This window comes from Bos indicus, chromosome 22 (genome assembly GCF_029378745.1).
Source record: "Bos indicus isolate NIAB-ARS_2022 breed Sahiwal x Tharparkar chromosome 22, NIAB-ARS_B.indTharparkar_mat_pri_1.0, whole genome shotgun sequence".
In the NCBI taxonomy this organism is placed as follows: domain Eukaryota; kingdom Metazoa; phylum Chordata; class Mammalia; order Artiodactyla; family Bovidae; genus Bos; species Bos indicus.
Genome location: NC_091781.1, coordinates 57,337,367 through 57,353,796, shown reverse-complemented (window position 1 = coordinate 57,353,796; position 16,430 = coordinate 57,337,367). Strand labels below are relative to the sequence as shown.

At 51.6% G+C, this 16,430-nt stretch overlaps 1 protein-coding gene across 7 annotated transcripts in view; it reads left to right on the top strand.

The window, feature by feature from the left end:
* FGD5 (FYVE, RhoGEF and PH domain containing 5) overlaps nt 1-13,976 on the top strand; it is a 123,476-nt gene extending 109,500 nt beyond the window's left edge. For 4 of the 7 annotated variants that reach the window (XM_019984746.2, XM_070776949.1, XM_070776944.1 and 1 more), the window contains exons 15-21: nt 468-567; nt 801-1,001; nt 2,912-3,041; nt 4,489-4,619; nt 7,301-7,429; nt 11,778-11,932; nt 12,766-13,976. In XM_019984746.2, the coding sequence (XP_019840305.2) occupies nt 468-567; nt 801-1,001; nt 2,912-3,041; nt 4,489-4,619; nt 7,301-7,429; nt 11,778-11,932; nt 12,766-12,802 (883 nt within the window). In that variant the 3' untranslated portion in view covers nt 12,803-13,976. The remainder of the gene's footprint in view (nt 1-467; nt 568-800; nt 1,002-2,911; nt 3,042-4,488; nt 4,620-7,300; nt 7,430-11,777; nt 11,933-12,765) is intronic. The other 3 variants (XM_070776946.1, XM_070776948.1, XM_070776947.1) reach the window with 3 other exon arrangements.
* Nucleotides 13,977-16,430: the final 2,454 nt, after the last annotated feature.

Sequence of the window (16,430 nt, the reverse complement as noted above, 5' to 3'; positions counted from 1 at the left end):
AGGAGAAGGTGGGATGTCTGCGCTCTGAATGAGTGAATGACTGGGAGGGCATGTGGGAAACTGAGGAGGACAGAGAGAATGAGATAGTGACAGTTGCCAGCATCTGCCCACTGCCCCCCAAGTGGTGCCTGGCTCTGTGCCCCTGGCCAGCGCACCCCTCCGAGAGGGTGGGACCCCTTGCTTCTGCAGTGCTTTGTCATTGGCAGAGTCCTCCACCCCCACGTGTCATCTGGTCCCTGCAGCCGCCCTGGGAGTTAGAGTGTTTGATGTTCCCACGTTTACAGGCCAGGCCCAGAGACACCTCACAATCGAGGCTGCCTGCTTGGAAGCGGACATGCCGCTGTGCAAGTCTGGCGGGTGGCCGGGCCAGGGTTTCAGGTGTGGGGTGGGGCGTGGCGGGGGCTTCGGGGACGTGGTCTACCCCGAGAGGGTGCATGGCCCTCGTTCAATCAGGCTCGTACCTGCAGCTCCTGTGCGGAGAGGGACGAGTGGCACAGCTGCGTGAGCCGGGCCCTCCCCGAGGACTACAAGGCCCAGGCGCTGGCCGCCTTCCAGCACAGCGTGGAGGTGAGCGGGCCTCCCTGGGCCCCCGCGCACCTGCGGGGTCGAGCACCTCCTTCCATCGGGGCACCACTGGGTCCTCCCCGCGGCCCAGCTCAGGGCGGTCCCCGTGCAGCCCAGAGCCTGGCCCCTCCGGCCCATTTCTAACCGAGCTCGGCGCCCTGGAGGGTGCGGTGGGGGGGTGGGGTGTAGAGTGGAGTCCACCTCACCCCTCCGTACACACACACACCGCCCTACAGGAAGGGGGGCGCCAGCCCAGCTGGTCTCCTGACCCCGCTGCCCGCCTGACTCCGTTGCTCCAGATACGGGAGAGGCTGGGGGTCAGCCTGGGGGAGAGGCCCCCGACCCTTGTGCCGGTCACGCACGTCATGATGTGCATGAACTGCGGCTGCGATTTCTCCCTCACCCTGAGGCGCCACCACTGCCACGCCTGCGGCAAGGTGAGGCACGGAGTCGTGCGCGCGGGGCTGGGGACCAGGGGGGCGTCCAGCGGCTGCTGCGGGTCGGGCCCAGGGTGGGGCGTGAAGTTAATTCACCTTTTACTGATGCCCTCCCACCAGGGCTCCAAACCCAGACCCGTTCCACTCCACCACCCTGCTCCCCGAAGGAAATTGTAGCGGATGGGGTTGTTCTCCCGGGAGGAAGAATATCCCGTCTTGGTTAAGGGTGCAGGCTCATCAGAAAACAGAAAGCTTACGGCTTGGTGATAATAGTCAGCAGAGTATGGTAGAGACATCCCTGGTGGTCCTCTGGCTAAGAGTCCATGCTCCCATGCAGGGGACAGGATTCAGTCTCTGGTCAGGGAACTAGATCCCCGTGTAACCAAGACCCAGTGCAGCTAAATAAAAGCTAAATTAATTAATTTTAAAAAGCTGTATTGTATATGTGAAAGCTGCCAAGAGAATAGATCTTTAAAGTTCTTAGCACAAGAAAAATAATTTGTAAACTATGTGTGGTGATGGATGCTAGCTAGACATTGTGGTGATTTCACCATACAGTCTCCCTTGATATCCACGGGAGACTGGTTCTAGGATCCTAGGATCCCTGTGGATACCAAAATCCAAGGATGCTCATGTCCATTATTTAAAACAGTGTAACATTTGCATGTAACCTACACACATCCTGTAGCATACTTTAGATCATCTCTATATCGCTTATAATACCTAATGAATAGAAGTGCTGTGTAAGAAGTGAAAGTTGCTCAGTCGTATCTGACTCTTCTGCGATCCCGTGGACTATATATAGCCTGCCAGGCTCGTCTGTCCATGGGATTCTCCAGGCAAGGAATACTGGAGGGGGTAGCCTCTCCCTTCTCCAGGGGATCTTCCCAACCCAGGGATTGAACCCAGGTCTCCCACATTGCTGGCGGATTCTTTTCCAGCTGAGTTACAAATGCTGTGTAAATAGTTATAAATACAGTGTAAATTCCATGCAAATAGTTGGCAGCACGTTTTGCTTTTGAAACGTTGTAGAATTTTTAAAAATCTTTTCGATCCATCATTGGTTGAATCTGTGGATATGGAACCCGCAGACATGGAGAGCCAACTATATTACATACACTGAATCACTGCATTGTATACCTGAAACTATTAATAATATAATGTTATGTATCACTTCTATTGGGCTTCCCCGATGGCTCAGTGGATAAAGAATCCGCCTGCATGCAAGAGACAGAGGAGATGCGGCTTCAATCTCTGGGTCAGGAGGATCCCCTGGAGAAGGAAATGACAACCCACTCCCATATTCTTGCCTGAAAAATCCCATGGACAGAGGAGCCTGATGGGCTGCAGTCCATGGGGTTGCAAAGAGTCGGACATGACTGAGAGACTTTCACTTTTCACACAGAACTTTCATTTTATTAGGTATTATAAACAATTATAGGTATTATAATATTAGGTATATAATATATAATATGTATTATAATATTATATTAGGTATTATAAGGTATTTGATATTATATTAGGTATCATATGCTACAAATATGACATTTGGTATTATAAGCTACAGTCCATGGGGTTGCAGAGACTTGGACATGACTGGGCACAAGCATAAGACAAGAAATCATTTTAAAAATAATAAAAAATATATAATTTTTTAAAAATCATACATTAAATATATATTAAATTTTTAAAAAATAAAAAATATATAATTTTTATATACTATTTTATAATTTTCTATAATTTTTTAAAAAGAAAAACAGATAAGCACCTGCAGAGGAGCATAATAACTCTGCTCAGAGCACGAGGCCCTCGAGGAGGTGGGGGCGGGTCGTCAGAGGGGTCGGACATGGTCCTCTGCTTGGGCCGGGAGGGTGAGACCCTGTGACCCGCGGGCCCCCCATCTCCCCCAGATCGTCTGCCGGAACTGCTCTCGGAACAAGTACCCTCTGAAGTACCTCAAGGACCGCATGGCCAAGGTGTGTGACGGCTGCTACGGGGAGCTGAAGAAGAGGGGCGGGGACGCCCCAGGCATGATGAGAGGTACCTCGGACCACCCTCCGCTTCTTCCCCACACGGCCTTTCCCAGCCGCTTTCTTGGGGGTCTCCGGACAAAATGCTGCCCTCCAGGAGGAGGCAGGGTTTAAACCCTGCTCTGGAGCACCTTCTCCCCGACCATTGGTTCTGTAGAAAATCCAGAGGTGCCCCCAGAGGAAGGGTTCCATAGCAGCTGAGTCTGGGGCATGTGTCTGGGACACATGTCTGGGTCACGTGTCTGGGTCCATGTGTCTGGAACACGTGTCTGGGTCCATGTGTCTGGGATACGTGTCTGTGTGACATGTCTAGGTCCACATATCTAGGACACGTGTCTGGGTCCATGTGTCTGGGACACGTATCTGGGTGACGTGTCTTGGACACGTGTCTGGGTCCATATGTCTGGGTCACGTGTCTGGGTGATGTGTCTGGGTCCATGTCTCTGGGTCACGTGTCTGGGTCCATGTCTCTGGGTCACATGTCTGGGTCCATGTGTCTGGGTCACGTGTCTGGGTGATGTGTCTGGGACATGTGTCTGAGTGATGTGTCTGGGTCCATGTGTCTGGGTCACGTGTCTGGGTCACGTGTCTGGGTCCATGTGTCTGGGTCACGTGTCTGGGTGACGTGTCTGGGTCCATGTCTCTGGGTCACGTGTCTGGGTCCATGTCTCTGGGTCACGTGTCTGGGTCCATGTGTCTGGAACATGTATCTGGGTGACGTGTCTGAGACACGTGTCTGGGTGACGTGTCTGGGTCCATGTGTCTGGGTCACGTGTCTGGGTCCATGTGTCTGGGTCACGTGTCTGGGACATGTGTCTGGGTGACGCGTCTGGGTCCATGTGTCTGGGACACGTGTCTGGGTGACATGCCTGGGACACGTGTCTGAGACATGGCATGCTGGGTCCGTGCGTCTCCGTGACGAGGCCAGTAGGCAGGCACTCACATCACTCTGCCCAGCGGCCCTGTTTTCAGGCCTGGGTCCCCTGCGGCCCTCTTGGAATGAGGATGTCGAGATGGAGACCAGAGGTGTTGTGGTCGGGGAAGGGGCTGAAGGTCCTCAGATAGCAGAGCTCGAGGTGGCTGAGAGGGCCTGTGAGCGCCTGTGTTCAGGGTCGGCCAGAGAGGGAGCAGGGTGGATCTTGGGCCTGAAACCAGAGACTCCCCTCGGTCACCTCCACCCCAGGGCTGCCCGGGGCCGTGGAGAGGACTGCTGGCCTCTGTAGACACAGGGAAGAAGGCATAGCCAGCATCGGGAAAGCCTGCCCCCACTCCAGCTCTGTTAGCGGGGCGGGGGGGGGCGCCCCTTCTCTTGGGTAACACGGAACCCCCACCCCACCCCACCCCTCGTGGCCGGGTGCTATCTCAGGAGGGCCGGGAGCTCAGGTCTTGGAGGCGCCTGTGTTCCCTGCCATGGGCGCAGACGCTCACCTCCCTCCCCGCGGCTTGTCTTGCTGCAGAGCGGCCCCTGAGCATGAGCTTCCCCCTCTCCTCCGCCCGCTTCTCGAGCAGCGCCTTCTCGTCCGTCTTCCACAGCATCAACCCCTCGGCCTTCAGGAAGCAGAGGAAAGTCCCGTCAGCCCTGACCGAGGTGAGGCGGGTATAGGGCTGCCTTCCTGGGGGCCAGGGGGATTTAGAAGGTTTTGGGTCCTCAGACCCCCTGCCCCAGACGGACCAGGCTCTTGAGGACACGTTAGAGAGCATCCCTCATGGGAGGCGTTCTGGCTCGTGCTCACAAAGGCCGCCCTGAAGCATAGGCCATCTCCTGGGTGTGACCGAGAAGACCCCCGCTGGTGGCAGAGAACAGGAGCCCGAGTGGCTGTCAGAGGTGCGGGGAGACACGTCGGCCCCCCAGCCTTGACCCATCCCCAGATGCACACAGCGCTGCAGCACTTGGGTCTAAAACCACTCGGCCTGGCTCAGCCCTCCCGAGTCTGGTCCCCTCAAACCTCATCCCTGTCTCATCCTGGGGATCCCACACAGGCTCAGGTAGTGAGCCTCCTAAAGGCTGTAGGACTCTTTCCAGGAAACCTCAGAATTAGCCCAACTCAATTCCTTTCTGCAGACAGAACCAGATTATTGACTGTATTCTAATCATAACCACAAACAAATGTGTGCCCGTGAATATACAAGCCGTCAAAAGAAGACTGAGCAGCTGTTACCAAGTATTTTTAAATATTCATTATTGAATAGCAGGTGGCAAGGGTCAAAAAGTGTTAGGGATGAAAATTTTAAGTAAGTATGGTTCTATCCATTAGCTTGATTCCTTTTGTATCTTAAAAATCGTGGAAGTTAACACTTACGTGATAACAACTTTTTTTTTCAAAAGGACAGAAGAATGTGTGATGAGAATTGAGTTTCTCTCTCTCCCTCCCCAGACTCCTTCAGTCCCACCCCTCAAAGTTAACTGCCGTCAGATTTCTTACGGATGCTTCCAGAAATGTTTATGCATATACATAATTAAGATAGACGATCATAGATCCTTTTTTTAACTCAAAAGATGATACTCTGAATCTTCCATACATTTCTTTCACTTAATCTATCTTTGATATCATAATTTCACATTAGCTTGTCCACACAAATCTCACACTTCTTACACTGCATGGCTGTCTCCTCACTTATTAACTAGTCTCTTGCCACAAATTGAGAAAAGACCACCCTCTCACTCCCACAGTCCTGTCAACAGGAGCTGAACTCACGGAACCTGAGTGTGCCATGGGTACAGAGTTTGAGAACCACTGTTCTCACCTTTCAGGCATCAGGCCACCGTGATCCAGGTGCCGTGTGGACCTGCCCCAAGCCATGTTGGCAGGTTTTGCCCTAAGCAACACCTTTTTATTACTCAATGCGGACTACACCATGGGCTCCGCAGCAGCCCCAGGAGCAATGTGTCCCCGCCTCCCGCTGCTCTCTCCCCCGCCCCCAGGAGCCCCACCCCAGCAGTGAGACCTGCTTCCCAGGGGACAGTCTGCTGGAGTGCTGTTCCGGGAGCATCAGATGGGGTCAGATCGCAGACTCTGGGAGCTGCTCCGGCAGGTCAGCTGTGGGGAGAGGAGGCTTGTCCGAGTTTAGAGGGGTCCTGGGGACCCAAGAGGGGCAGGTTCCTTGCCCGGTACTTCTCAAAACACCTGGCTGGTTGTAGCTTCCTCTGCCTACGCTGGAGTTCCCTGACCTTGAGAACATTTGCCAAGAGCTCTGAGTTCTCGGCCTCTCTTCAACTAAGTCGGAACTTCATCTTTGGTAGATCCCCCCCCCGCCCCCAGTTCCTCTGGGCCTCAGTTTCCCGACCTATGAACTGAGAAAGTCAGATGACATTATTTTGTAACCTGGCCTTCTTGCTCTTGTATTAAGGTGAATGTTTATGGAGCACTTAACTGGGGGTCAGGCACTGTATCTGACCGGTACCTGTCTGACGTCCTTTGATTCCAGTTTAACTAGTCAGGACACTGAGACGTACAGGAAGTAAGTGGTCTCACCTCACCCCTCTAGTGGTTGCTAGGGTCTGTGTTGGAACCCGAGATGGGTCTTACTCCAGGCCTGTGATCTTAGCCCCTGTGAGAGGCATGTTCAAAAGACCACACCATTGATACTACTGAAAGAAAGTCAAGTCGGTCTGTGTCCCACTACAGACCCCGTGGACTGTAGCCTGCCAGGCTCCTCCGTCTGTGGGATTCTCCAGACAAGAGTACTGGAGTGGGTGGCCATTTTCTTCTCTAGGGGATCTTCCCAACCCAGACATCAGACTCGGGCCTCCCGCATTGCAGGCAGACGCCTTACCCTCTGAGCCACCAGGGAAGCCCCGATGCTACTAAGAGGTGTTAACAAACTCATTAGGCAGGAGATCATACAACCTTTTAGGGAAACAATTTAAAAAAGAAAGGATCCCCTCTTAAATGTGAGGGGAAAAGTAAGCTGAAAAGCATAAGAACCAGTTTCATGAGGAAGAAACTTTCACCCAGAGATACTTGCAGTTCTGTGATTTGGGGTCCTGGGCTGAGACGAGAGAGCCAGGAATCGGCCTCACCGCCAGAGGGCAGCCTCCTGCAGGAATTTTCGACTCTCGGGTCTCGGGTCCCTTCGTCAACCCTGTCTCTCAAACCCGGCCCCGTCGTGCGGCCTTTGAGGGGCCGGATGCACCGCGAGACCACCCGAGCGCCCCGACTCCAGAGCGGCACGAATGCCCCGCCGGCCGGTTTCAGTGTCATTTAGGTCCCGTCGGAACCGTGTCCACCCGCCGGAGCCTTGACCGCCCCGCTTGCTTCCCTCCGCCAGGTGGCCGCCTCCGGAGAGGGCTCCGCCATCAGCGGCTACCTCAACCGGTGTAAGAAGGGCAAGAGGCACTGGAAGAAGCTCTGGTTCGTCATCAACGGCAAAGTGCTCTACACCTACGCGGCCCGTGAGGTAGCGTGGTCCCGCCTTCTCTCCTCTGCTGTCGGGGGCCGGGGGTTAAGCGTCGCCTCACACCGGCCGCGTGGGGCCGGGCGCGCCGCGGGCCTGCGTCTGGCCGCCGCTCGGCTGCCACGGCGGGCAGGTCTTCTCTGAGGGCGCCGCGCGGGTGCACGGCCACGCGTCTGTCTCTCCGAGGAGCCGGCCGTACCCTTGTGGGCCCAGGCGGTGCAGCGGGCAGGGCCGGTGCCGCGAGGCCTTGGCACGTCCCCGGGGTGGGTGGGGGGCAGCAATCGAGGGCGCTGCCTGAGAGAGAGCGCCTTTCTGCCCTCCGCTTCCGTTGTTCGCGCGGGAACCCAAGAGCCTGAGGAAAATACCGTCCTCTGTGTGTGTGCACCGGCCAGGGAACCGTATTGCTTCGTGCATGGCAGCTCTTTACTAAAGAAGCCCGCCGTTCATGTGTATCACAGCATCTTAGACTTTGATCTGCTACAATGCAGCGGGGAGAGGGTCCTGGTCCAGCCTGCTTCTGCAGCAGAGAGGCGTGAGCGCGGCTGCGCGGCAGGGGGCGCTCTGGTCCTGGCTCGGGCTGAACCCGTGGGATACAGAGAAAGATTTACCAGGTCCAGACCCCGCTGTCTATCTGATGGTTTCCGCGGGCGAAATCCGCTTTGGAAAACGGGCCTTCAGTGCATTCTCCCCTCCTGCAGAGGCTGAGCACATTCTCCCCACGAGGATGAGCACATCACCACAGGGCGGGCCCTTCTCCCCTGACCACGGGTGCTGGCGACCGGGCAGAAGGCATGTCCCCTGTGGGGGCGTGAAGCTCCCTTCACGAGGAACCTGCAGCTGTGGCGGCTGCAGTCAGCCCCGCCGTCCAGAATCCCAGACACACAGAGGGGACCCCTTGTGGGCCTGAGGGACAGGGGTGCTGTGTGAATTTCACCCTCCCCGAGGAGGGGTGGCCTCTGAGACCTGGGTTCTGGGAGAACTGAGTGGACACTTTGTGAGACTTCTTCACAGCAGCGCTTGAGGGGGGTGCACAGGGGTGTGTTGTGGGTCCCCGAGGTGTGGAGAGCACCCAGCTGTCCTGAGAGCAGGCCCTTCCTCCACAGAGCATCTCGTGGAAAACACGCTTGGGGGATAAAAGCTATTGACAGTTAACCGACCATCAGAGTGAGGATCCTGTCTGAGAGCGGAAAAGCCAGACGGTCTATGTCCCGAGCGACGGTTGTTGTGGAAGTGACAGTGTGGGTTGGTTTTCAAAGATGGATCTCAGGATGCTTCCACTTCTTCAGAGAGAGGAACTTGTATAGTTGCTCAATAAGCCTAAACCAGTGACAGGCCAAGCTTTCAAATTCCATCAAAAGACGGAGACTTGGTAACGTGGATGGGCAGATTTCACTGTCTCTACTGCCATGCAGCCCCATCACGTACCCTGAGGTAACCCAAAGCTGATGTAACTTGCTACTCAGCATCAGCCCTGGGAGAGAGTGCTTGTCAGAAATATATAGGAATCTTTTACATTTTTCCAATATTTTGTTATGTAGTTAATATATTAATTATTACAAAAAATTTCAAACATAAAGAAACGTTGGAGGAATTTTGATTATACAGTTAACATTTTACTGTAATCAAGTATCTGTTAGTCTCTCGTCCATCTTGCTTTCTGATGCTTTTCAAGTATAATTCCCCCTGAAAAGCGAATGTGAAAGCCACTCAGTGAAAGTGGAAGTCGCTCAGTCCTGTCCTACTGTTCACGGCCCAGGCCAGAAAACTGGAGTGGGTAGCTGTTCCCTTCTCCAGGGGATCTTGCCAACCCAGAGATCGAACCCAGGTCTCCCACATTGCAGGTAGATTCTTTACCAGCTGAGCCACCAGGGAAGCCCAAGAAAACTGGAGTGGGTAGCCTATCCCTTCTCCAGGGGATCTTCCCAACTCAGTAATCAAACCGAGGTCTCCTGTGTTGCAGGCGGACTCTTTACCAACTGAGCTGATTCTCCCTAAGAGTTCAATATTTGTGTATCTTTTTTTTTCTTTTGAAGTACAACTTTTATATGAGGAAGTACACCAATCTTGATACTGTTTGTTGAGTTTTGACTAAAGCATACCCCTGTAAATCCTCACCTCACCCCCATCCCTAGAGGCAACACGCTAGGTTGTATTTTTTTCCTACCATATGTTAGTTATATCCTTTAGATCTTCAGATAAATGGAATCGTGCGCGATTTTTCCGCTCAACACAGTGTTTTTAAGTCATCCATATTGTTGTGTACAGTTGGTCACGCCCTTTTCTGGCTGAGTAGTATTCCATTTTGTGAATATACCTCTTTGTTTATCCATTCACCAGTTGAAGGACATTTGAGTTGTTTCCAATTTGAGGTGATTATGAATAAAGCCAGTTTAAACTTTTGCATACAGGTTTTTGTGTGAAAATAGGTTTTTATTTTGCCTTGGGTGAATACCTAGGAATGGAATTTCTGAATCACAGAACGATATACATATGGTCTTTCAGAATTTACCGGGTAGTTTTCCAAAATGATGTGGCATTTTACAGTCTCTGCAATGATGTAGGTAAATTTGGGAGTTCTGTTTGCTCCACCTTTGTTAACACTTGGTATTGCCAGGCTTTAATTTTAGCCATTCTGGTGAAAGCGTAGTAGTATCTTAATGTGGTTTTAATACTTTATAGTAAGCCTTGTGTAAGTCCTCCAGCTTTGTTCTTTTTAAAGGTTGTTTTGGGTCTTTTGTGTTTCCATATAAATGTGTCAATTTCAATAAAAATGACTATTAAGATTATGACAGGGATTATTGAATCTATATATCTATCTGGGGAGAATTGACATCATAGCCATATTGAATCTCCCAATCCATGAATAATTCATTTATTTAGTTCTTTAAATTCTGCATTTAATGTTTTGTACTTTTTAGTATAGAGATTCTTATACTTCTCTCATTTCTGTTACCTTTATTCTAAGTACTTTATTTTTGGATGCAGTTTTGAATGGAGTTTATTTTCTAGTGTTCACTGATAGTACAAAAATGTTTTTAAAAGACAACAATTAATTATCCTGTGACATCGCTAAATTCATTATTAGTTCTAATAGTTGTTTGTAATCAAACGTGTCCTTTTTATGCACAGGTAGTTTTGCTTCTTCTTTTCTGATCTTGATGTCTTTTATTTCTTTTTCTTGCCTTAATGCGATGACTAGGATCCCCAGCACAGTGTTGAATTTAATTGGTAACGGGCAGTGCCCTCTTGCTTCGTCTCAGTCTTGGGGGAAAAGCATTAAGTATTTCGCTATTGAGTATGATGTTATTGGTGGGTATTTTATAGATACTCTTTGTCAGATGAAGGAAGTTCCCTTCTGTTTGTTTACTGGCTGCAGTGCGTCGTCGTTGGTGCACGAGGGCTTTCTCCGTTTGCAGGGAGCGGGGGAGCTGGATGCCGTGGCTTCTCTGGTTGCAGAGCCCAGGCTGTAGGCGTGCAGGTTCAGTGGTTGTAGCACACGGGCATAGCCGCTCTGTGGCATGTGGAATCTTCCTGAAGCAGGAATCAAAGCCATGTCCCCTGCATTGGCAGATGGGTTCTTATCCACTGTACCACCGGGAAGACCCAAGAAGTTCCCGTCTATTCCCTAGTTTGCTAAGGGTTTTTATCATGAGTGGATGTTGAATTTTGTCGAATGTTTTTTCTGATCCAGCAGTCTTAAAAAGTTGATTGCCTTTTATACACAAACGGAACTCCCCCTTCTCTCCTACAGTCATTCTAATGTGCTTAACCACTTATCTCTGTTCACGTACGATCTTATGGTTGTATGAACGTGTATTTGTGCATAAATATGGGTGTGTTTATTATAAAACGCTCTTTATCTACATATAAGAAGCTCGCTCTTTTTCCGCCCAACTCCATGATTTTAAGCACGGACGCCCTGAGTGCTCCATATTGAAACACTGTGAAAGAGAACATGGCGGGCTGAGCACAGAATACATTAACAGGAGTAATGACAGTGGAAAATCTGAGTCACAGACACACCAAATCAGTGGAAGGAATGCGCAGTTTTACGGGTTCATGAGTTCCAGTGCTGGCCCTGCCCCTTCCACACTGTGTGATCTTGGGGCATTATTTACCTTCCGGAGCCTCAGTTTCTTCTTAGCATGGTGGTGACACCTTCCATGACCGTCAAGAAGATTAAACAAGATAACGTGGAAGTCCCAGGACTCTGTAAACGCTGTCACAGAATGTTAAGTCTCCCTCCTCGTGACTGGTGCTGGCAGGAAGTAGGGGTGAAGAGCATGGATGCTCAGCTGCTGATGGGCGTCTTGCCATGTTTAACGTCCTTTTCCCCTCTGCCTCTCTGCAGGACACAGTGGCCTTGGAGAGTATGCCCCTGCTTGGCTTCACCGTTGCGTCAAGCAAGGAGGAGGGCAGCAGCGAAGCCAGCCCTACGTTTCATCTTTACCACAAGAAAACCCTATTTTATAGCTTCAAAGCCGAGGATAGCAGTTTGGCTCAGAGGTACTCAAATAACTAGTCCTGCGTTCCCCCCTCTCCTCTCTCAGAAGGGAACCAGCTGTCACCCTGGACTTTGGCTTCTGTTCTCCAGCCCTCCTGTCCTGTCAGGGTCCCTTGGGCCACAGCAGAAGAGCAGATTGAAGTTCCCAGGCAGACCTCAGATAGACTGTGGGTGGGGTTCCAGACCACGCAATGAAGCGCATGTGGCAGTCAAGGGAGTCCCAAGCTTTTTGGTTTCCCAGTGCATACACGAGTTGTGTTTATCCTGTAGCCTGTTAACTGTGCAGTCGTGTTATGTCTACAAAAGTATGCGTTCCTTAACTGGAAAATGCTTTATTGCTAAAAGTACTAACCATCATCTGGGCCTTTTAAGAGGTCATAATCTTTTTGCGGTAGTAACATCAAAGACCACTGGTCACAGATCACCACAAGTCGACTAACAATGGAGAAGTCTGAAATACGGTGAGAATTGCCAAAATGTGCTGCAGAGACACACAGTGAGCGAATACTGTTGGGAAGATGGTGCTGCTTGCTAGACTTGCTGGACACAGGATTTCCACAAACCTTCAAATTTAGAGAAAACGCAGTGTCTCTGAGCACAGGAAAGCAAAGCATGATAAAGTGAGGTCCACCTGTATTATGACTCACCCATACAGGCGTGCATTGATTCAGCAACTGTGCACTGCACTCTGGGCCTTTTGCTAAATGCTAGGCAAGCACACAGAATGGGACCTGGTCGCTCACCTTGGATTAGTGATACCGTTATCTCATCACTCTTGGGTTCCGTGACCAGAGTTCCAGGCAGAACTGAGTGTCTCCTCTCTTCTGTGTTGCAGGTGGATCGAGGCCATGGAAGATGCAAGTGTGTTATAGCAGTTACCTAGCATGTGGACTCAGAGCACACTCTTAGGTTGATATGTGGACCCTTCCAGAAGCCAATCCATGTCTCCGCCCGTCCAGACACATCTGGATTCAGCGCGGGGACTGGCCTTCTTGGCTGTCACCCCCTCTCTCACGCCTTCACAAGTGGACCCCTTAAGGGATATTTATGGACCTTTTCTGTCTCTGTGTTTTCCACCCTCCCCACTCCAGCGTAAACTATTTCCCTTTCCAGTAGTGTGTTAAAATTTAGTAACATGAAGACGTGGAAACCAGTAGAGAAGTACGTTGTAGAACTGCAGGCTTCTTAGTAGAAACAAGCTTTTACAGTTTTTTTTTACTCCTGGTAAACATGATCGCCTTTCATGTCGTTGATGTCGGTGCCTCAGGTGAAATGAAAAATCAACCAGTAAATAACAGCTACTCTCAACAAAAAGCACTTTATTTTACTGAGCAGCAACCTCCGGTTTGATTTTCCCCCCCACCCCAAGGGACTTCTATAAGTCAGTGGTAGATGGAGTCCTGTGGACTAATTTGCCACCAGCACTGGCTGTGGTGCGTCAGCAGGTAACACCGGGAGGGTCCCCCTGGCCTCGGAGGGCGCAGGGCCAGGCAGCCCCGGAGCAGAAGCGGAGGACTGTCTCCTCCAAGCAAGCACTCACCCTGCAGACCGACGCGGCTTCCGAAAGGAGGAAACTGCCTCCTCCCTGTGGCGGTCCTGACACCTCACCAGTGCTGGAAACTCGGCTGCTGGCAGACCCGGCCCCCACCCTGGAGGCCACTGCAGACCCTCCCGAGAGACGGGGTCTGCTTTAATTTATTGCGTGCCTTCCTGAGTTTACCCCGCACAGGCCGACAGCGATGTGCTTGTGAGAACTGTCCTTGTTTTCCACATCGTGATCCTTCTGCTGTATTCCTGAAGCCTTGAAAGAAAGGAAAGGAGAGAAGACAAGATGCGATGGGAAGCTGAATTCATGGTGTTGGCCAGTGGCTCTGCACACAGTTGAGGGAGCCTAGAATTGTGGCTTGAAGATGCTCTGTGGGTGCCTGGGGCTTGGTCCCTTCCCGCTGATGACTGCTGCTCACGATGCTGGACGTGTTTTTACATAAGGCAGAGTGGCGGGGGGCTTCCTTGTTACTCTCATCGAAATAAAAAGCAATCATATCATTTTCTGATGTCTGTCCCCACCTTCCTGTTGCCCTGTTCCCTAAAAAAAAAAAAAGTCAGTTGCTAATCAATGTTTTATAAAAAGCACATCTCCAGGAATTAGCTTACATTAAATATTTTCAGGGGAATTTTTTTTTCTAGTTTGCAGTTCTTCTTTAAAAATGTTTGGTTAAACATCTTGAGGACCCAGACTAAGTGATGAGAGAGGTCTTCTTGTTAATTTTTGAGGACTTAACTCCCATGGAATCATCTTCACCATCAGGCATATTGAGACGGGCCTTCTAGACTCTTTGATCCTTTAAAAAGCACAGCAAGGGACTTCCCTGGCGGTCCAGTGGCTAAGGCTCCAGGCTTTCAATCCAGGGACCTGGGTTCGATCCCAGGTCAGGGAACCAGATCCCATGTGTTGCAACTAAGAGTTTGAATGCCACATCTGCAGGCTGCAACGAAGCTCTAAGGTCCTGCCTTTACAGCTAAGACCTAGTACAGCCCAATGAATAAATAAATATTTTAAAATTTTTAATAAATTTTAATTTAATTTATATTTAATTTAATTAATATGTATATATTTTTTAAGTGCAGCAGGACTTCAGAGAGGAAGTGGGCACTTCCCCAGCCTGCCTGTGCTGCGGCCCCGTTATCAGTTTCTGAGCTCCAGGGAGAATTATGTGTCCGGAAGTCCCTTGAAGGTTTCTTCCCCCGAGTGACATCCTATTTCTGATCCTCTAAAGGAGCTGTGACAGGGCTTTTTATTCTCGGTGAATAGTTGCCCCTGATAGAAGCCCGGGTTGTAGATAGAACACACTGGATGGGTCTTGTAGGAGGGAGCCACAGAGGTCTTCCACAGCTCCTGTGTGACGGGGCCCTGACCCGCCTGGTTACCTGGGCGCCTTGTTTTCTCCTGTGTTTCCCCTAATTCTCAGTGGACTCATCTCATCGGATTTCTACTGGCCCACTTTTTTGTTGTCCCTCGCCCGCCCCTTTCTCTGTCCGACTTGCCTTACGTGTTCATGTCACTGTCTGTCCGCTGGGTGAGCCTGGAGTAACTCAGGGGAAGCCGCCCACTTGGCTGATGGCACTTCTCCCTGGGCCGGGAGGCTGGAGGAACAGCTGCCCATGGCCCCCCAATTCACTGCTTCTCCGCCTGCCCGCCGGGGGTGCCAGGCAGCCCCTCCAACATGTCCCCAGCAGAGTGCATTTCTAGGGAGGACGCTGTGCTGTGGCTCAGGAACCAGCGGCTCGGAGCCCCCAGGCCTTCACTTCACCTATCACCCGGAGACCCTCCCAGCCCCCCAGAGCGTTCAGCGCACACCAGCTGTCTGTCAAAGCGGACTGCAGTCCCCGGCCCTGGAAGGCAGGTAGCACTCTCTTTAACCGCGGCGGTTTCACAGCTTTCCTGAGACTGGGCGCATCTCTCCAGCCTGGATGGGGCCTCATCAGCAGGAAGAAGTGATTGTGGTCACCGACACAGCACGCACGGGCACACGGGAGCGTCCGGGGACAGTGACTGAGGTCCTGGGTCCCTTAATGGAACTTCTGGGTGTCAGAAATCCACTCTGAGCTGTTCTACTCAGGCTGACAGACTCCCCTGGACGCAGCCTGGGCCGGGGAGGCGTGGGGGCTGACGCCCAGGGGGTGTCGGGGCGTGCACCATGCTCCGGGGCTGAGGTGTGCAGCTTGGAGTCCTTTCTCCGTCTAGTCCAACCTCTCGTTTGATTGACAGTGGAGATGGCGTCGCTGAACACTGAGGCTGTAAATCGTGACGAGGCCACTTGGGCTGGGAGTGCTAGGAGCAGATGGAGCCCAGCTTTCTCTCTGCCTTGAGACAAAGTCAACAACATTCTGGAAGATTCTTCCATTCATGGCTTCAGCCTGGGGTGTGCAGCCTCTGTGAGCAGGGAGGCTTCCGTGCTTCCGTGTTAACTGTCAGTTGAGGGGACAGTTGTGTCCACACTAAGATGTCTGTTTTTCAATAGCAAAGAAAAGGAAACCAACCTCACACTGCATTAGACAGCTAGGAGATCAGCTCACCCAGAGGAGGCGGGAGAGCAGGATGGGTTCAGGGCTGGACAGTGTCTCCCAAGCTCCAGACTTTTTGGGTTTCTCTGACCTACTGTCCATTGTCAGCTTGATTTCAAGGCTGGTTCCCAAGAGGCTGACCGCCGACCACCCCCAGTGGTGGGGGATATAGCTTTTTCTTAGAAGCACTGAGCGGGCCCTGCACACGGCTGCCGGACCACACTTAGTGAGCTGGTCACTGTGAAGGGCACCAAGGTGACCCGCATAGACCCGTCAGCTGGGGGAAAAGGAGTGGGGTGGGCTGGCTGCTGGGGACTCAGCCCCAGTGGCCACTCTCTGGAGCCACATTTTCTGAAAAGAAGACTGTGGTTTGGATTAGTGTAGTGCAAGGGCTGTGCCTTACTGTGAATTTGGGTATGTTTTATGGGAGAGTAA